Source organism: Erpetoichthys calabaricus, chromosome 10 (genome assembly GCF_900747795.2).
Source record: "Erpetoichthys calabaricus chromosome 10, fErpCal1.3, whole genome shotgun sequence".
NCBI lineage: Eukaryota > Metazoa > Chordata > Cladistia > Polypteriformes > Polypteridae > Erpetoichthys > Erpetoichthys calabaricus.
This window is the reverse complement of record NC_041403.2, coordinates 48,666,513-48,694,068: the sequence shown is the minus strand read 5'-3', so window position 1 is coordinate 48,694,068 and position 27,556 is coordinate 48,666,513. Positions and strand designations below refer to the sequence as shown.

Sequence of the window (27,556 nt, the reverse complement as noted above, 5' to 3'; positions counted from 1 at the left end):
GATGACAGGAGTTAAAGCATGTTATTAAACATTGGAACACAGTGGTGCAGTGATTGTGCGCGACCTTCAATGAAATAATTTATTGCAGCAGTACTGTCTCTTTCAAACGTACTAACCCCTGATTCCTGTCCTTACTTTTCTTTCTCTAAATACCCAATCGCCACACAATCAGCTCTGTAATAGACGTTAAGCCATCTGTAAGCTTAGAACGCTGATTCTTCAAAACTTTTAAGCAACATTGAAATATCTTCATAGTACATGTTTAATTATTCTATCCATCTATCCATCCAGTGTCACGCCAGTCCCAGCAAGCATACAGCGCGAGGCAGGAACAATCTGTGAACTGAGTGCCAGATCCTTGCTAGCGCTGCGACACAGTGTCCTCACATTTTTAGTTATTAACAATATAGATTATTTAAATGAAGTTAATGTTTTATCTGTATAATATAATAAACATATTTTGCTGCATTTCATCTTAAAAATGATATCATAATCTAATTTAAATACGTGCTTTATAAAGTGGCTCAGGTTGTGCAATATTATAACTGTAGTGCAAGTTTACAGTGAGGCAATTGCACTAATAAGTACAAACAGTTCTACAAGGAGCACTTGATGAACTGATTGAGAGCGTTTCTAGTTCATGGGATGAAACTGTTTCTGAACCTCCTGTGTGTGAGCAGTTCAAATAGACAGCATGGCTGAGGCAGTGTGTGCTTGATGCTGTATACTGATAATTCTCCTTCCAATCAGCTGCTGTAGAGCTGTGATTCCACACTCAGGTACAGTGATATAAATACTCCGAGTGGTGCAGTGAGAGTAATATGGAAAAAGATGATCTGCTGTGGCAACCCCTAACGGGAGCAGTTGAAAGAAGAAAAAGAAGGTACAGTGAGAGTAACAATGCTAAAGCAGCTATGGTATTTGGAATAGTTTGGCCATTCCGTGGACCATTATATTGTTACAGGTTAATTACAATCAGATGCATTAAACTAATAAACAATATGCGGTTAATTTCAGTGTATTTATAAAGCCGCGTCAGGGATGTGGATCTAAAAAAGAAAGGGAAACCACACTGGAATAGTAGCACTGCTTTGACACTGGGTGCCAGCAGTTTGCAAAACTGAGTGTAGAACTTGCGTAAGCCAGGGTATGAGGTACCGTGGAATGGCTTTACACAAAGTTTAGGTTTTATACATCGCGATTTGAGCGTGGAAACGTTCGTATGCAACATTTTTGTGCATGCGCACCATTTATACATGATGCCCCTGACAGGTAGTGGATATAGAGGTGGTGTGCTCCTACAAGTACTTGGAGGTCCACAGTAATGACAGGTTGGACTGGTCTCATAACACAAAGGAACTATATAAGAATGGCCAGAGCAGGCTCTTTTTTCTTAGGAGACTGCGTTCCTTTAGTCTGTGTGGTGACACCCTCCACATATTTTACAACTCTGTGATGGCCAAAGCAGTTATCAATGCTGTGGTGTGTTGGGCTGGTGACATCACTTCAAGAGTGACCCACTGAATCAACAAGCTAATTAAAAGGGGAGGCTCAGTTACAGGATGCACTTTGTACCCCCCAGGTGGTAGTAGTAATAGAGAGAATTAAAACAAAACCAAGTGCCATTATCAACAATGCTGAATCTCCTCTGTCTGACACAACAACACAGATGACTTTTAGTCATTAAATTATTCAGCAGAAGTGTGTGCAAGAAACGCTACGGGTGCTCCTTCACTGCAAAGGTAATATTTTCTCATAATGCCACACTATGATGTGACTGAAAAGTCAGAAGATGTCTTTCTTTTTTATTTTCTTTTGTCATTCTGGTGTGTGTTCAGTTCACAGTGTGTGCATGTATGTATATTTATTTATCAATTTATTTAATAAGCCTCTGTAAAAAGCATAATTTCTCCTGGAGACAAATAAAATTCTATCTATCTATCTATCTATCTATCTATCTATCTATCTATCTATCTATCTATCTATCTATCTATCTATCTATCTATCTATCTATCTATCTAATGTTTGTTCCAGTGTTACACTCAATATTCTGAATCACCACAGTTCACAGAGCTATTGTAAAGACTTAGCCAATATATACAACACTCATAACACTCCTAATCCAGTTTCTGAACCCCCTTCTTCCATTATAGGAATGCATGGAGCATCACCTTATCTTAGTAGATTTGGATGCACAAAGTAGAACCATTCCTCCATGAGCCTTTTATCATAAGGCAATCTCATGAACACCGCCTAACTTACTTGTAATGGCCAAGACATTGACATCAATTCATTTATTATGTGTGTCTTTTTGTGTATTTTATACTATTGCAGTATTATCCCTACAGCATTATCTGTTGTCACTAAGGACCACACAGCGTCTGGAAAGGCACCATTCTGATTTACAGTTCAGTGGGTCAAAGACTAAGCCACAATAGTCAAAAGCTAGATTTTACTTTGTTAGCCCAAGTTATTTATGTCTCCATGGTGCTGTAAAACAAAACACATTTAACTTTCCATCCACCTTTTTATTTTTTATTGCTGGATTAACATTTTTGCCTGATATGGACATATACTGATGCAGCCACTTTATAATTCCTAACATTTTTCTGCTAATAATTAAAATCATTTGAGCTCAGAAATGTTAGCCTTTCCTGCCTCTGTCCAGATCCAGATTGTGTATTTATTTCATGACATTTCAATGTATTGCTTATACAGTGCTTTGGATAATCACCACGAAAGGCACTACATACTCACTATATAGTAATGACTACTGAATCTTGCACCTGCAAGCAAAAAAACAGAATGCACTGAACACTGAAGAAGGCGCATTTATAAAGCACTCTACTTTTGCCTTTCCCAGCCCACCCCTGTACCCAAGGCACCACTAAACTGAAAAAATGGTGAACTCCGATGCCCAGACATTATATTTCCACTTGACAGCACCACAGAGAAAAAGGAAGTCGATTGTAAAGGAGACCCATTTCCCTTTCTGCACAGATCCCCATTTGGGCCTCACACTGTCAAGCACACTCATAACATCTTCTTGCTTGAACACTTGTCACATGCCGTTGGACTCCAGGTTATTGTGCTGGTTTCAGGTTTCCTTGAATGACGGGCTAATCCACTTGAGCCTTTTCAACTGTGACCAATGCCTACCCAGACCTTTCTCATCTTTTTCTATTGTTCTCTTCACATGGCTTCAATTATTCTGCCAAACCACTTATTTTATATTGAACTTCACACAAAGTCACCTGAAAATGAATTTTTTCAGTTACAGCAGGGGTGGGGCTAGTCTATTTTTTATTTAGATTGTTTTAATTGAAAAATGACACAAACTTTAGTCATATACATCCACACAGAATATAGAAGTTGGATTATATACTGGTAAACAATTTAAAATAAATATTTCCTGTCTTATCCTTTGTGTATGAAGTAACTGACAGATGGAAAGAAGGTCACACATCTGATGAAGGCCAAACAGCCAAAACATTATGTCCCCATGTTTCTTTTTTTCAGGTTAGGAATAACATTTACTTCTTCACTCTACAGAGACGTTGTTAACAGATGAAATGAAAATCGGGCCAATATTTGAGTTATGACAGCCAGAAGTGGAATGGTCTTCTTATTTCACATTGCTTGTCTAAAATAGCAGCATGCCATCATCCTACTTGCATTATTTGAATGATCACAGTTTCTTACATTCATTCTTTTGGAGATCATTTTCCACAGAACACAGTCCTTAACAATTTTTACATTATTTCTTATTAAATTAAATATACATTTAACATACAAATGAAAAACATAATTAAATATTACACTGTATCAACTGTACCATTTGTAATGGTTGAAAAGATGACCAAATGTCCAAACCTGTTTTTAAAAAGACACAATACGTGCAGAATCTTCCTTTTTAAACTTTATGTTGTTCTCTTAAATCGCAAAGCAGAATAACATTTAAGTGCTCTTTAAAGCGCCCCATCCAAGTGTGCAATACTCCACATTATTAATGTCATGATATGTTGAATAAATACAGAAGCTTGTTTTAAAATGTATGACAGCATGAGGTTTCTCTGGTCCCTTTAAAGGTATTGTGCCGGTACAGTCATACAGAAGAATCTATGTAGCAAAATAGGAATCTTGCATGGAATAGAGGCGATCAATAGGATTCACCAGGCCAGGTCCAGTTTCTGGTGTTGAGAGGAAGCAGTCCCCAAGGTTACTGAGAGATGTATCGCTGTCCATCTCATGGAAAACAGATTCATTACCTGAAAAAGAAGCAGATATTTTGATATACAAGGAGATGTTTAACCAGAGTGGTCATTTGTTTCTGCCGAACATCACGTTACATACATTTTATTTTTTATTTTTTTTATTTTATTTTTTTTTAAATTTTATTAATTTTAATCATTCCATACAAATAGATCTGTTTTTACAAAAAAATGGGATTGAAAACAGATCGACCCCCACCCCTGAGAAAGTGAGCATGGCCAATGGGGTAAACCTTAAAGCTTGTAGACATACCTAAATTGATTAGTTTAATAGGGCAATAGAGATGAATGGAGAAGAGAAAAAAATGCACAGAGAATTGCTTCCTCGGTGCTTTAAGAGCTTATTCTAAAATATTATTGTTTACATCCTGCCAGGTTTTGAAAAAGTTCTGTTCAGATCCTCTAACTGAGAATTTGATTTTTTCCAATTTCGAATAGTATAAAACATTGGTTTCCCACTGACTTAAAAGAGAAGAATTAGGATTCTTCCAGTTTAGCAAAAGTGTAGTGAATGCATTCACAGTTCGTTTGTCCTTCTCCACTTTAAACCCATCTGGAAGAACACTGAACACAGCTGTTAATGGATTAGGAGGGATTGTGACATGAAGGTTGTCTGAAAGGCATTTAAAAATTTTGGTCCAGAATGATGTTCATTTGGTGCAGGCCCAAAACATGTGACCCAGTGAGGCTGGGACTTGATTGCAGTGTTCACAGGTTGGATCTTGCCCTGGAAACATTTTGGACAATTTTAAGCGAGACAGATGTGCTCAATATATAATTTTGAATTGAATAATTGTATGCTTTGCGCATATGGAAGTCGACTGAATTCTCTGTATTGCTACTTTCCACTCCTTTTCTTTTATATTGATTAAGAGATCTTTTTCCCATTGTCCTCTTGGACCTTTGAAAGGGAGGGACTGTAAAATAATTTTATATGTTGCAGAGATGGTGTTTAAGTCCTCGAAACTGAGCAATATTTTTTCCGGCATGGAGGAGGGTGCAAGATGAGGAAAATCGGGCAGGTTCTGTTTAACAAAGTTCCTAATTTGAAGATAGTGAAAGAAATGTGTAGCTGGAAAGTTAAATTTGGAGTGTAATTGTTCATACGATGCAAAGATGTTTTCTATATAAAGATCTCTAAACAATTTAATCCCAAATCTTTTCCAGATATTAAAAACTGCATATGTTTGTGAGGGTTGAAAGAGGTGGTTCTCTTGCAGAGGTCCCACAGATAAAAGATTCTCCATCTTAAAATGCTTTCTACATTGGTTCTATGTCCTGAGTGAGTGAAGCACAATTGGGTTATTAGTATATTGGCGATAACTTGCATTTATTGGGGCACAAAGCAGGGAATATAAAGAAGTACTGCAGGATTTTACTTCTATTGCAGACCAAGCCTGTGTATGTTTATATATTTGTGTCCAGGTTTTTATGGCTTGTATGTTTGCTGCCCAGTAATAAAACTGAAAGTTGGGTAGAGCCATGCCACCTTCTGCCTGAGGTCTTTGTAGGGTCGCTCTTTGGATACGTGGATGTTTTGAGTTCCAAATAAATGAGGTTATGGTTGAATCTAATTGCTTAAAAAATTATTTATTAATGTAAATAGGAATGTTTTGAAATAAAAAAGAAGCTTAGGAAGAATATTCATCTTAACAACGTTAATTCTTCCAGCTAGAGTGAGATGAAGGGTTGACCATCTATGCAAGTCTTGCTTAATTTTCTCCATACAGATGGCAAAATTTTGTTGATAAAGAGCTTTGTGTTTACTTGTGATATTTACCCCTAGGTATTTAAACTGATCTGCAATGATAAAAGGTAGGGTGTCCAATCTAATATTATATGCTTGAGAATTCACCGGAAAGAGTACACTTTTATTCAGATTAATTCTGAGACCAGAGATATTTTGAAATTCTGTAAGTGCTGTTAAGACTGCAGGCACATAATTTTGTGGGTCTGGTACATACAGTACCATATCATCTGCATATAGAGACATTTTCTGTTCCAGTCCTAAATTTTTAACTTCACCACATGCTCCTATCTTGAAAAAGTCATATGAAAGTTTTTTAATTGAAGAATGATCACAAATGGAGACATTTCTTAAATCATCTAATAGGGAAGAATTGTCTCATTCTCTTTGAAAAATTAAGTTTTCAAAGATCCCCAAACTATCACTGCTAGTTTTCATTGCAATTCATTTTTTGGCTACCACTCCATGCTTTGACTTTGTATCCTGCTAAACTGTATGTAATATTATTGAATACTCCAAGATGGAAGCACATACTCTCAGGGTGCTTTGGTTTTCAAAGCTAATTAGCAATTCAGTATCAGATTCACCCAGATTATCTTACATGTTAGGCTTTTCATTTGTAGTTTTCATAATATCTAAAATTAGTGAAGATGAACACATAGGTCCAACTGAAAGTCATTTAGTAGTTTGTGTTTAAGACCCCAATGTCTGTTTTTTATTTTTATAACCAAAAATTCTCAGAATCATTTAGTCTAATTCAAGGCCTTTCCCAATGTTGGATGCAAGGCTGGAAACAGCCCTGTACAGCGTGCCAGTTCATCACAGGGCCCTCTCATGCATACACACCCATACTCAAACCCACACAGGGACATTTTGTAATAATAATAATAATAATAATAATAATAATTCTTTGCATTTATATAGCCAATTAACCTAACATACGTCTTTGAAGATGTTATAGGACAGACAGATTAATCAGGGGAAAATCCATAGATACAGGGAGAATGAATAAATGCCACACGGACAACAACAAGGTGATGAATTCCAATGCAGAACTATTACCAACTAGTGTGAAAACGTCATAGGAAAACAAATGTTAAAACAAAAAGATAATAAAACAAAAGATAATAAAAGAACTCTATTAGAAGAAATGTAAGACAACAAAACATAGCTTAGATAGTTTTATTACATTCATCTACCCATCCATCCTTCCATCCATTTTCCTGACCCGCTAATCTAGGGCGGGGGTGAGGGAAACCTGGAGCCTATCCCAGCATGCACAGGATGCAAGGAAGGAACATTCTATGGTCAGGGCTTGCAAGCTGAATACACACACTTCCCAGCTCTTCCTTTTACTATATTGTTTACTGATTTTACTTGCATCTGCCATTTTTAATATATTTGCATCTTGTTTGCTCTGCAAATAACTTTGTGATGCTGCATGCAATTACTATCCATCCATTTTCTAAATCAGTGTAGCAGGATCACGGGGAGGCTGCAGCACATCTCACCAAGCAGTGGGCACAAGGCAGTAACATTCCTGGGACAGGGAGCCAGCACATTACAGGATAAACACAAACACACACATCGCAAGCCAATTTAGCATTGCCAGTCCATCTAATCTGCATGTCTTTGGATTGTGGGAAGAAAACTGGAGTACCAGGAGAAATCCCACATAGATACTGGGAGACCACGCAAACTAAACAAAGGAAGTACCTGGTCTCTTTGATGTGAGGCAGTAGCACTACAAATACACCACTATGAATCTCATGCTATAATGCTATAAAAAATAAAGATTGATTCATTCATTTCCATCTTCATTATATGGCACCCTTTTAATAGATTGTTGTTGTTCTTCTTCTTCTTTTGGCTGCTCCTGTTAGGGATTGCCACTATGGATCATCTTCTTCCATATCTTCCTATCCTCTACATCTTGCTCTGTTACACCCATCACCTGCATGTCCTCTCTCACCACATCCATAAACCTTCTCTTAGGTCTTCCTCTTTTCCTCTTCCCTGGCAGCTCTATCCTTAGCATCCTTTTCCCAATATACCCAGCATCTCTCCTCTGCACATGTCCAAACCAACGCAATCTCACCTCTCTGACTTTGTCTCCCAACCATTCAACTTGAGCTGACCCTCTCATGTACTCATTTCTAATCCTGTCCATCCTTGATGCAAATCTTAGCATCTTTAACTCTGCCACCTCCAGCTCTGTCTCCTTTTTTTTGGTCAGTGCCACCGTCTCCAGCCCATATAATACAGCTGGTCTCACTACCATCTTGTAGACCTTCCCTTTCACTCTTGCTTTTAATAGATTGTTACAAATGACTTAAGTAATAAACTAACAATGTAATTGAAATGGGAAGTAAAAAAGATGACTGGCACTATATAGCAAGACTGGTGTTTTAAATGTCTGATAAAGTGTATAATTTCTTCCAGTGAAGTGATAAAAGGTCTACTCATTTTCTACTCCTTTTCATCTGGCACAGAACATTGGTGCATTAACACCAATGTAAAAATGAATTGTGTGCTCAGGGTCCTCTCATTACTTTGTAGAATGAAATTAAAATTAGAGTTTATAATTAAACAAAGACAAAGACATGGAAGAAAACGAGCACCAAATGAAGAATTAGTTGAAATGAAATTCAATCTAACATGGCTGTGTTAGATTGTGTATGATATTAAACAAGCAGACTGGTATTCAAATAATTCTTCATTTTTTTAAATATGTGGTTTATTCATAAGTAGAATTCTTACTCCATTGTTGGTTCAGTTTTTATGATGCAGTTCAGTTCTTAAACAAAGAAAAAAAATACACAAAAATCAATAGCTATAATTTGAGGTTGCAAGTGTGGTGTGATTGCTAGAGAAAAATAAACTGTCTTTTGAGATTTGACTTTTTTTTAATAAGGAAATTCTCTTAAACATTCATAGGAAGAAATCAAAAAATACTTTACCTTGTCTTGTACTTGTTGAAAATGAAATATAACCCATTCCCTGAAGTACTGGTGTGAACGGAACACCAGTTAAACTGACCTTATCAGCTTGAAGATCAACTTCAAAGGGAACTTTCTAGGAGCTCTCAAAACAAGCACAGCCAGGTTTGTGGCCCTTCACCTCATACCATTCCACTAATCTTTATCATTTACCACAGCAGCTGCCTTTTCTCCTTTGTTTTTCAATTTTCCACAACCCTACATAGCACTCCTGCCCTCACGCGTACAGAGATTTGCATTCAAATGCTTTTCCAGTCATTGTCTATGGTCTGGTTACATGTGTCTGCTTTCTCCCAAGACAATTGTAAATTGGTGGTCTGGTGATATTGTATGTCCAAGGCTTGCTGATGTCACCAGAAGAAGTGCCTTCCCCATGGCTGTATATAACAGGGTTTCGAAAACTAAATGGGCAAATTAACATTGCAAAATTTAACCAGTAACTTTGAATTATGACTGGCCACCTCTCTTCTTTTTGTATCCATCCATCCATTCATTATCCAACCCGCTATATCCTAAAACAGGGTCATGGGGGTCTGCTGGAGCCAATCCCAGCCAACACAGGGCGCAAGGCAGGAAACAAATCCCAAGCAGGGCGCCAGCCCACCACAGAGCACACACACACACACACACCAAGCACACACTAGGGACAATTTAGGATCGCCAATGCACCTAACTGCATGTTTTTGAACTGTGGGAGGAAACGGGAGCACCCTGAGGAAACCTATGCAGACAAGGGGAGAATATGCAAACTCCATGCAGAGAGGACCCGGGAAGCAAACCCAGGTCTCCTTACTGCGAGGTGGCAGCAGCGCTACCACTGTGCCACCGTGCCACCCTCTTTTTGTATGTTTATATCTATACATTTTCTTTTCTTGTTGATGAATTCTATAATGCAGATTGTTTTGTCATTTGCTTTTAATGATGTTAACTGGGAAAACACAACAAATATTGAGTAATTAATATTAATAATCCAATTAATACTAATCTGATTGTATTTCATTGTCATGTAGTATACTAAAGCCATTACCAAATGGATGCATGTGGTCACCAGGCATTTGGGGTGGTGTGAGACCCTGCTGGAAAGGATCTGTCTTGAAGGTGCTGTGCTCCATGGCTATGATCTGCTGTTGTGTTACGCCATTATACGGGTGAATCCCTTCCATGTCTTGGTTAACTCCTCCATTTGTGGACACTACAAGAACACATCAGACAAAACCTTCAGTGCATGTGGAAATGCAGTTATAGTACTTAGCCACACAGGCACAGATTTTGCATTTAAAACAAGCAAGATGTGTAATTAAAAAATTTCAGAAATGTTTGCACCTGAGAGTAGTCTTTGAGTGTTGTGGTGATCTTCATGCTGTTGTTGCTGCTGTCTCCTTGCAAGCTTCTTCATCTATAGAATAAAAAATCAGAATGAACTACAATAGGTTTATTACAAAAAAAGTAAAATTTCTTTAAGGGATTTAAATCAGCTTTTTCGCTTATGTATTCCCTGTTATAATTAGTGGTCTAAGTATGCAGTTCAAGGCACCCTTGTGTTCTTGTACTGGTTAGGAAGAAGTGCATGGCATGTACTTAGAAACCTGCTGGTTTTGTGTAGGGCTTCTTCTATTTTTTGTTCTTCTTCACTCGCTCATTCTCTTTTTCTCTCTATCTCTTATGTTTATATTCTATCTATAATAACTACTTAAATGCCTTTCAAACTCTGCCCTTCAAACTTGCCAATTCAAATGTTCTATGCATTACCTGATAAAATAATAAAATAAACTAAGTCACAGTAATGTGCTCTCTGTGCATATACCAGCTTGCTATTTGATCCAATTTATCATGGCTGTCTAATCTATATTTAATGTCTTTTTAACAAGCAGGTCTATATGCAGTTTTGAATATGACAGTCACAGCCTGAGCAGGCCAAATAAAGCAATATTTTCAGTGGCCTGGATTGGATTATACTGGACTTTACTTTAATGCCCTTAAGGGAGCTACAGAGAGTGGCACATATTGATACTGCACTAAATTGTTCAATATTTAAAACCAAGACCTGCCTGAGCACAGTCCCTTTTCATAATCCCTCAAACTGTCCCTGTAAAAGTGACACCTTGCATCACATAATCCGTGAAAACACTCAAATCCCTGTTTACAGATGGCTGACACTCTTACATGCTTCGCCCTACAGTGATTTGCCACCTGTTATATTATTTTTTATCAGTAATTGGCCAGTTGGAAATAAGGTTGTGTGTCCAGAATTCTTCAGTCAGTTACCTTGTGATTTCATTTGTCTATCTGAAGGTGCGGTCAAAGCGATGACCATCTCACTGCTTGCACAAGGAACCACTCCAAACTATTTATTTTAATCCACATTTATTTTATCTCTTTTCTGCTGGTTAAGTAAAGACCTTAACAATAACTCTGTCATTCTAAGCAGAATTAAATGGCAAGTTATCGACCTGATGTGTTTTAAGGGAAATTTCTAATAACAAGACATCATTCATTTTTTTCACAAAGATCAAAATGAAAGCCTCTCTTTAAACAGATGACAATTTACACATATTGAAAACTTAAGTTCATACATTATTAAACCTATTCAGTCCAACTGAGAGCAGCGGTGGGCAGATCCCTATTGCAGCAGCAGCAGCACCAGACACAAAGCAGGAAACAAACTTAGATGGGCCCTCAGTCCATCAGTCCACCCTGTTGTACCTCTTACAAGTGATTGGGCTAACAGGCAGGCACACATGGCCAGTACACACACACGCACACACACACACACACACACCTCTGAGATGTTAAAGATACAGCCAAACTGGAGAATCCAGAGAAGAACCCACATAGACATGACGCCATGCTGCTGTTACAAATTCAATATTGCTACCAAATTCAAACCCGTGCTACAATAGTGAAATTCAGATTGTGCCACTAAGCAGCTTTTAAAGGTGCTAAATTGCTTTATCTCCATGCTGTAATTTTTACATTATGTTCACTTGCTTTCACAAATTCAGTAAAGATGTATTCTTCTTATTATTATCTTTTTACTGTGTTTTATGAATAATAAACATATAAATGTATTGTAGCAGTAGAGGCTCTTATCGACCTCTTGAACCCGCAGGTACCACGCCAAACACCAAGTAAAAGTCCAAGACTCTTTATTTTTATAATAATACAGTGCACAAAGCACCCTCCACTCCACACTACTCATATAACCAATAAACCAAATACAAATACCAATCCTCCTCTCCCAGACACTTCGCCACCCTACCTCCCAGCTCAGCTCAATGTCTGGGCTTTCCCAGCGTCCTTTTATATCCCTTGACCCAGAAGTGGTTCCTGTCCCATAATCCACAAGTCCTCATTCCTTGCGGGTCAGGGTAAAAGTCCTTCTCCTCAACCTGGAAGCATATCGTTTCTCCTGTTCATGTGACCAGGACGTACTTCCAGATTATAGGGCACATAACAGTTTGTCAGCCTCCCTACAGCGACTCCCGGTGGCCCCCATGGTATCCAGCAGGGCCTCATGGACCTTGTAGTTTGTATGCACAGCCCTGCTGGAATTCAGGGAACCTCCGTGCTGTCGGGAGAGCTCCACCTGGCGGCCTGGGGGTGAGGGCCGGAATAGTTAGCCGGCCATCCACCACAGTATATTTCATCTGTAACACAATTATTATCCATCCATCCATTTTCCAACCCGCTGAATCCGAACACAGGGTCACGGGGGTCTGCTGGAGCCAATCCCAGCCAACACAGGGCAGGAACCAATCCCAGGCAGGGTGCCAACCCACCGCAGGACACACACAAACACACACTAGGGCCAATTTAGAATCACCAATCCACCTAACCTGCATGTCTTTGGACTGTGGGAGGAAACCCACGCAGACACGGGGAGAACATGCAAACTCCACGCAGGGAGGACCCGGGAATCGAACCCAGGTCCCTAGGTCTCCCAACTGCGAGGCAGCAGCGCTACCCACTGCGCCACCGTGCCGCCCCCACAATTATTATGCTACTCTCAAAAGATTAAAAAAGTATATTAAAATATTTTAAAAACTACACTTAACAAAAATCAAATGAAACCAATATACATTTATTGTAGTGAATTTTGGTAAAATGATATTCTCATTTATCTTAAATCATATTTCATAGTGTGCTCTTGTTACCTCCTAAGTAATAATATAGATTCATTAACTACTAAAAGGGAAAAAAGAGATTACTGAGATTTCTTTTTAATACCTGTGTAAAAGGCAAAAATATGAGTCCAGCACAAGACATTCTCTCTTCGTGTCCATTTTCCTGGTGAGGGTAGCTTTGGCAACACTCCAGCTCTTTCTAGACAATTCCTAATCACACTCGGCCAACCAGGAAGATATCATCCTTCCAGCTTGACATGGTCTGCTTTAGCTCTTTTCCTGGGGTGCCCTGTCAAAGCTACACATCTGCTGCTGTTAAGCAACCATTAGCTTTTACATGAACAATGTGGGAGCATCCTAAAATCACTCTTATACATTAATTCACTCATTGATTTTTTTTTTAATTTAGTCAATTAAACCTTCTATCTCTTTGAGTGACTTGAATAGACACTTGAGCTGTCTGATCAGCTTGAAGTTATTGGTAAACTTGTGGTTTGGTAGTCATACAGTTTGGCATCTCCAACTACCAGGAAAGAACAAATAATATGGGTATCCTTGAGGCCTAAGAGTGCAAAAAGTGGCTAATCAATGAATAAATGTAATGTCAAGTGAGGATAACCCAGAGTGAGTAATGGGCCAAGTGATCTACCCTAATGTCTAATTTTAGGTACTGGATTGTAAACCACAGGGCTGCCAATTCATTATTATTCCTATTATCTAGATGTAAAAATATAGAAACAATTCTGTTTTATTTGTGTACTTCGGTAAGCAACCTGACATGATGTTCTTTATAGAAACACATTCATTTATATTAAAAGGTTTGCCTTGTTTAGATTAGTTTCATTATTCACTGAACATTATTAGTGTACACATTGGTCAGTAGTTGAACTAAAGTCATTTTGAAGTCAGTTTGTATGTGAAATCTCCAGAGATGTTTGCTGAATCTCTTTAAACATTAAGCAGTTGTTTACGTGTATTCAAATACACCATGTGCTTGTTTATGCAGAGCCTTTCACCAAATCAACCACAACAAGACAATTTACAAGAAGCACAAGAATTCAGAACATGACAATATTTTCAACAAGAGTGCTTAGTCTGATTTCTCAAATATGTCCAAGCACAACCCAGTGTTGCACACTCCATAACATCATCAGAAACAATAAACCTGTTGCATAATATAGAGTGAATTGAAAAGATTTAAGTCTTTTTGTGGCAATTACAATTAAGGCTTAAATTCACTTAATAAGGGGCGGCACAGTGGCGCAGTGGGTAGCGCTGCTGCCTCACAGTTGGGAGACCTGGGTTCACTTCCCGGGTCCTCCCTGTGCGGAGTTTGCATGTTCTCCCCGTGTCTGTGTGGGTTTCTTCCGGGTTCTGCGGTTTCCTCCCATAGTCCAAAGACATGCAGGTTAGGTGCATTGGTGATCCTAAATTGTCCTTAGTGTGTGTGTGTGTGTGCGCGCCCTGCGGTGGGCTGGCGGCCTGCCCGGGGTTTATTTCCTGTCTTGCGCCCTGTGTTGGCTGGGATTGACTCCAGCAGACCCCCGTGACCCTGTAGTTAGGATATAGCGGGTTCGACAATGGATGAATGGATTCACTTAATAAGAGTTTCATTGAAATAAATTGTACCAAGCATGGCGTAGTCGAGAAACAGGATGGAGAAAGTTAATCCTTTTTTAAAAAGTGTATAGGATAAAATTACTTAAATAACCTGATGGTCTAACCTTTTTTAACCCATACAGAATTAAAGAGGAGCGTGAGCTCATACCAACAGCAGCAGGCACAAGTAAGAGATGTCCTTTGCTGGCCTGCACTTTCGTCCCGCTGGAGAAAGTGATGCATCCGACAGCATTCGATCTCCTGTTAATTCTAAATTGGCTGAGTCCAGTACAGGGTAATGGGAAGCTGCATTCCAGTAGAAATGGGCACAAGGCAAGAAGCTAGTTTCTTGAACGCTTTACAACAAAGGTGATTGATAGTCACCATTTAGACTGAATGCAGTCTAATTAATTGTGTATGGAAACTGGCATCACTGGCATCAACTGGCATCACTGAAGAACACGGGGAGAACATGCACAGCACATATTATAGGTCCTTGGCTTATAATCTTACCAGCAAACAAATGCTATGGGGAATAACACCACTTGCTGTGTCATTATGCTTTTAATAAACAACATCTGTTCGGTCAATTGTAGATCTAGAAGATCTAGGCTGCATTCTAAAAATGTGTTCTGAAGTTACACTGCATTTGCTACTAAATGTTAAATCACTGCTAACACCACATGGTGAGTATCTAACCGAAGGCACTCAAAATTGCTTACCTTTGCTCTTTGGTTCTGAAACCAAACCTGAACGACACGGACACTCAGCCCAGTCTCTGCTGCTAGAGTCTCTCTTACCTGTTAATAACAAGTACAAAGCAGTTAGGTGGATGTAGCCATTAGAAAAAAGTGTTGGTAGTTTATAAAATATCTACATCAATACTGAGACATACACATAATGACTTATAACAGTATTTCTTTATTTTTAGCCTTACTCTTTCTTTTCTGTAATGTACACTCCATTTGGCAATGTTGAACCATTCACCGCTGTATAATAAGTTTATGCAGTTATAGTTTTCCATCCAGTACCTATTAGGCTAAATATAAATTTCATTTGTAGTAACAAATATATATATATATATATATATATATATATATATATATATATATATATATATATATATATATATATATATATATATATATTCATCTCTATCATCTTCCCAGGGAGATTTAAAGAAATGTTCTGTGCATTTTATCATTCTTTCAGTTTTATGAAACTGAGAGTGGGTTAATTGTGTGCACTAAACATTGATTTTGATCGAGGCACTTACTGCTCTGCTGGTATATAAAGGATACTCTTCTTCAGATTTTTAAGCCAGCGTGTCTAACCACAGTGTGCCCATTGGGAGATCACAATGATGTTACTTTCATTCCTAATCAATGTGTTACTCCAGCTCAGTACTCAATAATGATCCTGTTTAGCTGACATACAAACAATGATAATGTGCTTTTTGTTGTAGTGTCAGTTTTATATGTACATAGTGCAGTGTTTAGTTAATGAAGCCCAAAACAATTTTTAGAATATTAAATTTGGAGACTGTCATTTTCTAAACAGTTCTAATAAAAGCAATACAATGTAAGCAGTCATTTTATTGTTCAATGTTAAATTTATGTGTCCATCCATTCATTTTCTGAACTTGCCATTTACATTGCCTTGTTTGAAACTAATCTTTGGAGTTATGCCAATGGGCCTACTGAAAATGCTGGGCATAGGGTACACAACAACCATACACATTCATACCCTTTCATTTATTTAAATGTTAAAAACTAAAATAATAAATATACATGATTAGAGTCACCAATTAATCTAAAGAACTCATCTTTGAATTATGGGAGGACAGCGAAACTACAGTAGTTGGAAAAAGCCCATGGTGGACACTGAGAAAGCAAGTAAACTACACAGAATATAAACGAGCTGGGAATTGAAAACAGAATCTGTAATGCAGCATCTGAGCCACACTTGCACTCCACTAATAATAGTGAAATAACAATGTAAGGAATCAGACTCATTCTCGATAAACACATTACATGTACAGCACAGTACAGTTACTGCTTATTTTTACTCCTGATCTCCATTTTTGTTGAAATTACAATATAGCCTTTCCACAGTGGACACCACCCCAATGTGCTATGGCAATATAACAAATTACTTTTAGAGCAGCATTCCTATTGTGTACTAACCCATTTCTTTCTTTCACTGTTGCACTTTAGCACCCGGTGATTATTGAAAAAAGTGGAAATGAACAAAGAGAAAGTCACCCTAATGGTGAAATTACCCTTTCTTTGTTTTAGTAAATAAGACTAACCCCACTTCTGACTCTGATAACTATTAGATTTCAGGTTAGATGGACACATTGAAAAATTGCAAAAATGTAAGTCTTACTAGAATAAATACTTTACATTGCACATTTAACCATCCATTATATAAATACAGTTCAGGACTGAGATGATTGCGCAAGCATTTAATTTTACATGGCAGTGTTATTAACACAAGTATTTAAGCATTTATGTAAAATACAGCATAATCCTTAAGAACAATATGCTTATTAAAGAGGTCTGTTTGGCAGTGGTTAGTAGCCTTCCTGTATAAAGTCTGCACATTCTTCATGTGTCTGCTTGTGTTTATTTTTCAGGTTTTCAAGTTTTTCTTCATTTACAGCGATGTGACGTCTCATACTGTGTACATGAGGATCCAAGTTACTTCCTGCCTTTAACCTGATGTTATAGAGGTAAGCCGCAGCTCCCCTAAATCTTAGAGTTTCAAAAAACAGATGGCTTGATTTGATGTACATTAAATTAAACATTTTTCATGCTTATAAGCAAAGGTTTGCATGACCAGAATTTCTATAGTTAGTTCTCTTTTGTGTCATTAGAATTTGCAGAAGAAAGCACGGAAGGCCAATTAAATTAAAATAACATTAAACAGCAGTGGTGGTGATGAAGGAATGGGGCAATTTAACATAGTAAGATGTTACTCTAACCTTTCTGCAAGGTTTCGAGGAAATCTCAAAGGAGGCTTTAAAAGCGCGCCTTTGCTGTGTTGTCAGGATCGTTCGTGGACGCTTAGGTCGCTTGATGTCTCTTTCTTCTCCTTTCTTGCCAGTACTTGCTGACTTGCCAAGGTTTTCACTGTCCATATCACTGTTACCTGAAGGAGTTCAGAGAAATTACAGGAAAACAAAGTCTCATTATTAAATGCTTTAAACTAGTAGCTAACAGGATGAGTAAGAATTGTAATAAACAATGATGTAGATGGTGACAGGACACCTGGTGAACTAAAGCATGGATCACTTTTAATGTGTTTGTCATAAAAACATTCCACTAATTCTTCAAGAAACCAGACAGATGTATAACCCTCATTAAAACAGTAAAATTATTTTGCAAAGATCTAATCAGATGTAAGCGTTATTCGTGATTAAAATAATCAGATCATCAGATTCAGAATCATTTTTTTCCTGCAAGTGGCACTTACACTGTTCATTTCTGTAGATCTGAACAGTGTATTCTCACTCTGCCCCTTCCTGTTCATTATAGGAAGTGTTATGTAGGGATTAAATAACTGGCCTGTACACCACCAGCCTGGTGTCTCAATGCTAGCCTTTGTCCTACCTGTGCGACCCTCAGCAAGTCACTTACCTGGTACAAAATTACTCTACTATGTACTATAGTTTGTAAAGTATTATTGAAAGACACTATACTAAATAAAAAATATTTCAATGTACACAGGTCCAATTAATCTGTTTTATGTGTATTTGTTAACATCTATTTGATTGTCACTTAGTTTTTCTATCCTCCTAAAATATCACTAATTAGTGCTACTGTGCTACATGTTGTTGATTTGCACTTTGGTTGTTTCTTACAGCTGATTAAGTCATAAAGGCTGAATGCCTGAACTTGTGAAGACTGCAGTAGAAGGTCAGAGTCAGCATTAAAAGAAAGGAATCCGTAACTGAAAAAGTAACACACCAGAGAATGGGTACAATAATTCAAATGCAAATCGAAATTAGAGCACAAAAAAGCAAAAAGGAAAGAGAGTGCCATGTTCAATAAGATCTTGAAGGAGGGATCACTTCCACATCTAAAGCAGGGGTCTCCAGCTCCATTCCTGGATGGCTACTGTGGCTGCAGGTTTTCATTCTAACCCTTTCCTTAATTAGTTTCTGTTGCTAATCGACTTGTATTGCTTTAACTTCAATTTGCTTACTATTTAAGTCTCAGATCCCCTTAATTAATTATTTTTGCCCTTAATGAGCAACCAAATAATAATGAGATTAAAAACAGGCCAACACCCTGTCTCCATCATACAAAAAGGTTTCAGTAATGTTGATCTGCTCAGGTAAACAAAAAAATTATGATGGTGGTCTTAGAAAAAAAGAAATCAACAGATTTGGAAATGTCCGCTGTGGTAGAATGAGAGTACTAGCAAGGCATGGCATTAAGTATACAGATTTAATTAACAACAAGAATTGGCTCCTAATTAAGAAACTGGTTGGAGTGAAATTGGCTGGAATTTTAGGTCTCAGCTTTACTGGTGATGTTTTGGTTCACTTGACATCTCGTTTCTGTTTGAATGCTGTTTAAAGAATATATGAAGCAACTCAGAGGACCGAATCTTTTTAAAAAAAGTCAATTAAAATGAAGAGGAAATTATTTTAATAGCAGCAAAAAGTAGTCAGTAATTAAGAAAAGAGTCAGAATGAAAGCCTGCTACAGTAGCGCTCCAGAACCAGAGTTTGGAGACCCCGATCTAGAGAGTTTCCTCTCTTAAGTCGTGTCATATCTGTGATACTATTTTGTTTCTCCTCTGGTCTTCTTAAGACATCTGGCAAATTCTCCATTGATGCTATGCTCATCTAACATTTATTTTTAGACTATGCATTAGTGTCAGCTAAAGCATTCAGCGCAGCAGTTCGAGTCTCATCATTGAACCACAAAGTTTTTTCTTCATTTCTAGGTTTGTTTTGCAACTAAGTTTACTTTTATTTTTAATAAAACATATATATTATATCTTTATTTTGTCTCATCAGTTACCTACATCATATGATTGACAATAAAATTGGTCATTGCTTAGACTGATGAGAGATAGTGATTTGAGGTGTATAGGGGGCATGGAGCAACTTGCCTGCCTAATTTGTACATTTTTTAAATGCCATTGTTTTTGTTTATTATTGCTGTTATTGACTTGTTAGTATTACATAGGAAGTCTTTGAAGATGCCTTTCATGCATCTTCCTAAGGGTTTTGTTCTTAAACCCTTTAAAAGAGAGGCACCCTTCTGTGGATTACTACAGTCTTCAAAGCTTTTCATTTTGGCCATCATTGATTTATTATAATTAAACACCTTCACTAAGTAAGTTTATTAATTTCCACTATTTACTCATCCATTTATTTTATGGACCCGCTTTTTCCTGTTACAGTGGCACAGATAGATTATTTGTACAATATCAAGCAAAAGAGAGGAACTATCCCTGGATGGAGCACTAGCTATTGGCAAGGAAGACTCTCATGTTCACCTTGATTTATATCAGGCCAGTTTATGTACAGTTAAACTAACACCTATGTGTTTGTGATGTTGGAGAAAAACGGGGCACTCTAGGATAATGACAGAAGGAGCAAGCCCTATACAAACAGATATTGCACTGGGAATCAAATAGAAATCTTAGGGGCCTTTAGACAACAGTGTCAAAACATTGAGGGTCTTCCATGACATTTTAAGCAAATGTGTCTTAAATGTTCTTAAATTAGGTTGCAGCTGATTGATCAAAAAATGTCCATCTGGATTCCACTTACAGTGTTTGTGAAGCAGTGCCATGTCCTTATTGTCCTTTTGTTAGGTAGAATGCCCAGAGGAGACTGGGCGGTCTCGTGGCCTGGAACCCCTACAGATTTTATTTTTTTTCTCCAGCTTTCTGGGTTTTTTTTGTTTGTTTTTTCTGTCCACCCTGGCCATCGGACCTTACTCCTTTTCTATGTTAACTAATGTTGTCTTATTTTAATTTCTTATTTTGTCTTTTATTTTTCTTTTCTTCATTATGTAAAGCACTTTGAGCTACTTTTTGTATGAAAATGTGCTATATAAATAAATGTTGTTGTTGTTGTTGTTATGATTCATATTCAATGCTGCTAAACAGTACATAGGGCAGCACGGTGGCACAGTGGGTAGCACTGCTGCCTCGCAGTTGGGAGACCTGGGGACCTGGGTTCGCTTCCTGGGTCTTCCCTGCGTGGAGTTTGCATGTTCTCCCTGTGTCTGCATGGGTTTTCTCCGGGCGCTCCGGTTTCCTCCCACAATCCAAAGACATGCTGGTTAGGTGGATTGGCGATTCTAAATTGGCCCTAGTGTGTGTTTGGTGTGTGGGTGTGTTTGTGTGTGTCCTGCGGTGGGTTGGCACCCTGCCCGGGATTGGTTCCTGCCTTGGATGGATGGATGGATGGATAAACAGTACATAATGACTGATGCCCGCTATTCAAGACTGTGTGATTTGTGAAGCAGTACACCACTTAGAAAAAACTGGGATCAATAAAAACAAAATTAAATTCGGTACTTTTACAGTCAATATATACATATAATATGTAAACAGTAAGCTATGGGAAGGTATTCACTTGCACAGCATGTGTAGCATTATTTGTTTTTTCTTCATATATATATATATATATATATATATATATATATATATATATATAAAGTAAAGTATTCTTATGAGGACTAAAATCTGACATTTTGCTGCCAGACTGTGCCACTGAGAATTGAATCACAATATAAAGCAGCGCGGCCTGTCTGTATGTGAATTTGTAAGTTACCAGTCTTTTTCACTACCTGACTCCAAAGCTGCAGGACTAACGAGCCTTAGCAGCTCTCGCTCCTTGTCATAGTCGCTCCTGCAGAGTAGTTGGCCCTCCTTCAGGACAAACTCATCTCCTTTCTGGAGTTGTCGCTCACAAACGCAGCAGCTGAAGCAGCGGAGGTGGTACACACTCTTTCTGGCCCGCATCACAAACTCTTTTGGCATAATAGACTCCAGACACCCACTGCACTTTACTGCAAATAGCCTGTAAAAAATAAAAAGAACAGGCAAAATGATCTATCCAGTCCCAGAGACAGGGGTTCTATTTGTCATGTTTTTTCATTTGACTCATTACATTAAAATAGTAGCAGCTGGGCTTCATTTGCTTCAAATAGTAGTTTTTATTTTTTATTTAGTTTTTTTTTACCATTTTCATCATAGCTAAATCTACTGATTAATTTAGATTTAAACATGTGATTCTATAAATGCCACATTAATACAGTTTGCAATGTTAATTAAAAAAAGAACAGGCAAAATTGAACACTTCACTAAAAATGTTCAGTAAAAAATAAAAATGTTCAGTAAAAGGTATGAAGGTATGAGTTCTTGTTGAGATCATCTTAAAGTAACAGTCTCGATCCACAGTAATAATACCTTTAATAATTTTAAACACTTCAATCATATCACCTCTTAATCTCTGTTTGCTTAAACTGAAATGGTTCAACTCCTTCAATCTTTCCTCAGATTCCATACACTACAGTCTTGGAATCAGCCTACTCACTCTTCTCTGGTCTTTTAATAGCACCAATCTGCCTATTTCATAGCTCGGAGACCAGAATTGTACTCAGTACTCCAGGTGATGCCTCACTAGTGTGTTATAAAGCTATGGTATAACCTCTTTTGACATCAAGGAAAGAAAACTGATGTTCAGCTCGTAGGATGACAGTATATTGTAATTGGGGCTACTGCCTCACATCTCCAGGGTTCAAATCTCAGTCAGGGCACTACCCACATAAGGGTTGCATGTTTTCTTTTGTCTGTTTGATTTTACTATGGGTTTATCCAACACAGCATGTTAAGGTAATTAACAATTAGGTAAACCTGGTAAACACTGCAGTATAAGTGAATGTATCGGCTCTGTCCTTTTGCTGATCTGCCATGCTAAAATGCTGTTGTGATATTTCTGGCCTCTTCAGCCCAAAATTGAATAAGTTAGAACATTATAAAATTGATGGATGGGTGTTCAATAATGGGTAACATTAATGATTTATAATTCAGGAGGCTTCAACTTAGAACAAACATTTATAGGGATAAGAGCATTCAAAGGTTTCTGTCTTTTTAGAAGGCTTCAATAATTCCATTCTATCCCATCACCAATTTATTTTTTAGTCATCTTCATTGGTGTCATAAATAGAGGAACATGAGAAAAGAACCAGCCATCAACTTACCAACCTTTTTTGTAGTAAAAAAATATATGTGACTCTCCTTGTTTAAAAAAAAAAAGCTGAACGCTGACCAGTGGCCTCCCATAGACTTCAAATTTAGAGGAACAACATAAGACTGAAGTCTGGAACAACATGGGCTGATCTGCAAAATGTATTAATTTATAAGAAACACCATATGCCAAAACACTAAAGGAGAAGAAATGAATTTTTAAATTTTATGGAAATACACAGATACTGTTAAATGAAAAGCAAAAAATGCAGCAACCAGAACAGAAGTGCAGGACAAGAACATAGTCAAAACAAAAAAGATAAAAAGTAAAAATCCAAGCACTAATTTGGATTTTACTTCTCCTGACTCATTCTATGGTAAAGTTTGTTTTTTATTTAGCAAAGATCCAACTCTGGGAAACCAGAACCTGTCTGCCACCATGTTGTATGGTGGAGCAAGATCATACACATTGTCAACATGACATCTCCATCATTTAACTGATAGCAAGCATAGCATCATAAGTAACATGCCTATTCAAAATGACCACAGAATGGTGGCAACTACTAGCGATTCACATGAAATTAAATCTGCAGTACAAATTATTGATCTTTGCAAAAATGTTGTATTTCACAATAAGAAAAATTCATGAAATTTAAACAGGAAGGAAGATGTTTTGTGTCTGTCTGGGGCAATTTTCATGTACAAATTGTGTGTACATCTGCCTATCATGTAGGGTTTGAAAAAAATTCTCTAGTGGGAAAAATCATTAGACTCACCTACAGGAATTAAGAAATAGGGAAGGAGGACAGTTAGGTTATGGTAAGAGGCAGAATCCCCATGCAGTGCATTTTCCTGTAGAGAAAACGCAGTAAAATGCATGATGGTGCATTTTTGTGAGTCTTTGTGTGAAAAATATACCATATGCTACATGTTTAAAAAATACATTTCTCTTCTCCATGGTGATGTGAACTAGAGCTATAGAATGTATTTAATCACAGTGGAGTACTGCAGGTCACCTGAATTATGTTGGGTGTGTGAGGCCTTAGGGGCCAGTATATGCCCTGCTCTCCACCCAATATACTTTAAAAAATTCCCCCAAAAACAATTTGTGAAGAGTTTTGCATTGGCAATGTATTTTAGCATAACATCCTCAAAAATGTATACAAAATTAAATTCAGCTCTTCTCTCATAACTAGCGACCACTGAAAAACAAAATACAAAATGCTGCCTAGGTGATGTTACTACCTTAATGAAAGCAATGCATAAACAATGAGAAATACATAATTAAAAATTTGAAAATTAAACAAAAAAACTCCAGGGAAGCCATCAAACAAATTGTGTAATTTTACTTGACTTTTCACTACATTCATAATGGCTAACACGGTACAACACCCTAGCACTAAATATATAACTTAACATTCTGTTAGTCTTAATTTCTTCTGAGCACTGCCTGGACGTGTTGATAGTGATCAGTTCTCTGTGTCTCCTAGGTCCCTCTCATAATTAAAAAAACACTTTGACAGACCAACAAAAGTAGTTATTCAGGTGTTGTTTCAATGTGCAGATGAACATATCTTAGCAGATTAAAAGTTCATGACCTAAGGTTATAAATGAGCTCTCAGAATCCAAAATGAAATAATAAACAGCATTGTTGGTTCTTTGGGATACTCAGAAGTGTGTGCATGTTTGATTCTACAATCACAAAACTGTGTGCAAAGTAATGTGTTCTAATTTGCTCTTCTCTTTGGTGAATGAGGTTAAAAATGTTTTGTCATTTGTTCTCCCAAAGGATGACACATGGATCAAAATTCAGCCTTTTCATTAGGAACTGCAGATTTCCAGGTTTTAGCCCCCTGTTTAATATTGGCATGCAGTCTTACTTTGAATTATTTACTCGGATACAAAAAGCAAAGAGGTGTGTTGGGGAAGGGGGATCCTCCTTGAATTTTTTGCTTTTCTACCCTAAATATACAATTAAAGAACTGGGGATTCAATCAAGTCTCACATATATGTGAGAGCAAAGAATGAGGTAAGATCCTCTTGAGGTTACATGTGACTCGTTTATGTATGCTGAGTACACTGTTCACCATAGATCAGGGGCTACATTACATATGATGGGCAAGAATATCAGGGGCTTCACACTATTGATCAGAAAGATCTGGGACTGAATGATCCTGGGCTGGGTGCCAGAGAACAGCATCTAAAGCCTCTAATGCCTCCTATCTTCCAAAGCCCCAGGACCCATTCCTTTGAATCAGAGACTAATTGACAATCAATGGAAAGGCATCACTAAACTAATTCTTGGAAGAAGTGTAAGATGATCCATTCACCATGTAAAGTCATAGTCACTGTTTTATGGTATACTGAAAAATTAGTTTAATAGATAATGTGCTACATTGTCAAATTGTTAACTTAGACATAGCATGTAAATTAAACTCTTAAAAGTTGCAGAAGCATTTAAGAAGAATTCAGCTTTACAAAAATGTTTATGAAACACTTCAACATGAGAATACATGACCACACACAAAAATGAAAACACTTAGCTCCAACCCAGACATCTGGAGGACACTTCTTCCCACAGTCAGCCTTGCTCCATCAATTCCCACCTCTTTGTTGCCCTCAAACATAACATTTTTATGGGAAAGGATTGGGAGTGATGATGAGGTAACTAAAGAAGTGGCACACTCAGGGAATGTACACTCTTGTGTCTCACTAACTCAAGGCTGAAAGGAGGAAATATGTAAGGAGTGTAGCAAGTACATCTGGTTATCAAATGAGTATGTACAAATATATTGGTAATTATTTATTGTCAAAACAGATATTGTCTCTTAAAACCTTCTTTCAAGGACCCTGAAGAATCCAGAATATCAGTTAACGCTTGATCCTGTGGTTTATCCTTTTAAAAACTAAGAATCACATAATAATTAGTTATTTCATATTCATAGCCACTCTTGATTTGTAAGCCTTCATTTATATGATGGAATTCATCATGAAAAATCTGGGACCTAAGAATGTCTATGCACGCAGCATTTCAGTGCACTCGTATGTAAACACAGGATGCTGATATATGCAGATTTCACAATAATGAATTAATACAATTATGGAAGCTAATAAATTCACATTTTTCCTGTAAATACACTCCATACTGTCACTTGAGTTTTACGATAACTTTGAATTCTATTAAAAGATTTAAATTCATATTCATGTCTTGGGTAAAAGTGTCGCCTGTCTATTTGAGAAGCAGAGGATGCTGAACTTGTTTGCTGAAAACTTCTTTTTCACTTTATAAGATATAAACTCCCTTTTCGTTCCTTTCCCCATTCGCCCTAGAAATATGTGAAAGGCATTTGGAATGTTGCTGACTGGTTGCTTTCATTCTGGAAGCTGACATGCCCCCACTGCTAGATGCCCCCTCCCTCTGAGAGTAGCAAGTGTAAGTTTTAGCACCTGGCAACCAAACTTGGACTAAGCTTTCTAAACTATGAGTGATTTCTGGCTGTTGTATCGAGGGTTTCAACCCCATGGAGACAAGAGAATAAAACTCCCCATGCAATGGCTCCAGTCAGGGGAAGAATTAGGTTTCCCTGTTGGGTAGGCTGATCCATGGCATTATTTTAATTATACTTAACTAGTCAAAAACAAAGAGGGCTAACACAGCTCCATGTTGAATATCTCATTCTCATTGGGGTCATATTTATGTGTCTTCTGTTCAACTTAAACTGCTGCTCTATTGTTTATAATCATGAAACTCGTTTACTTCAGTAAGTCACTTACTTACAAACAAGAAGAAAGGCAAGCCACCAAGGTTAAATGTCCATTGTAACAAACTGAGTCTTCTGTGGTTAAAACATACAAAGCATTCATGGAAAGGAGATTTATTAATTTAAAACATTAGTCCAAATGATTCACACCCCACTGTAGCATGAGAAATGCCTAGTGTGACACTGACACAAAGCATAATTGCAGTTTTGTGTTTCCGTCAAAACTGAACTGAATAAAGCTCAAGAACCAACATTTGTGTCCAAATTTACTGACAAATAATGAATAACAGTCACTTATTGAAAGTGATTCCTTCAATTTCACTCTCCTCTGTAAGATGAAGTACACAACAACTGATAATCTAATTTTTCCTTATTAGTAGTAATGTTTTCTCATTAATACCGAACCTTGCTATCTTTACCTATATAAAAATTTCTTGTACACCTAAACAGTTAAGTATTAACTGTTCTAAATTGCCCTTCATTTAAAGACGGCATTAAGGTACTCTTGAATCAACATTGTGATGGGTTGCGGTCCTATTCGGAGCTGATTCCTGCCTTGTTCCTCATGCAGCTGGATAACATTCCAACTTTCAGGCAGTCTCCAAAAAGAGATGACTGACTAGGTAAACATTTATAGTAAAAGATGTTTTAATAAAGTCACAATGTTGACATGAGTCACTTTAGATACTTTTAAACTACAGAATCTCATATGAAGTGCATTAGAAATGTTTTCCCATTTATTTCATAGGCAGTGAGGCCAAGTAGCTACAGCACTACAAACCACAAGGCTGCTGGGTCAATGCCACTGTGAGCCTAATTTAACATTTACACA

The 27,556-nt window shown here is 37.5% G+C and overlaps 1 protein-coding gene across 1 annotated transcript in view; it reads right to left on the bottom strand.

The window, feature by feature from the left end:
- Nucleotides 1-3,292: 3,292 nt before the first annotated feature.
- The window catches only part of lmx1a (LIM homeobox transcription factor 1, alpha), a 41,084-nt gene continuing 16,820 nt past the window's right edge, over nt 3,293-27,556 (bottom strand). The window contains 6 exon segments of the mRNA XM_051932428.1: nt 3,293-4,268; nt 10,045-10,209; nt 10,341-10,413; nt 15,463-15,540; nt 17,727-17,893; nt 21,562-21,794. Of these exon segments, the coding sequence (XP_051788388.1) occupies nt 4,120-4,268; nt 10,045-10,209; nt 10,341-10,413; nt 15,463-15,540; nt 17,727-17,893; nt 21,562-21,794 (865 nt within the window). The 3' untranslated portion in view covers nt 3,293-4,119.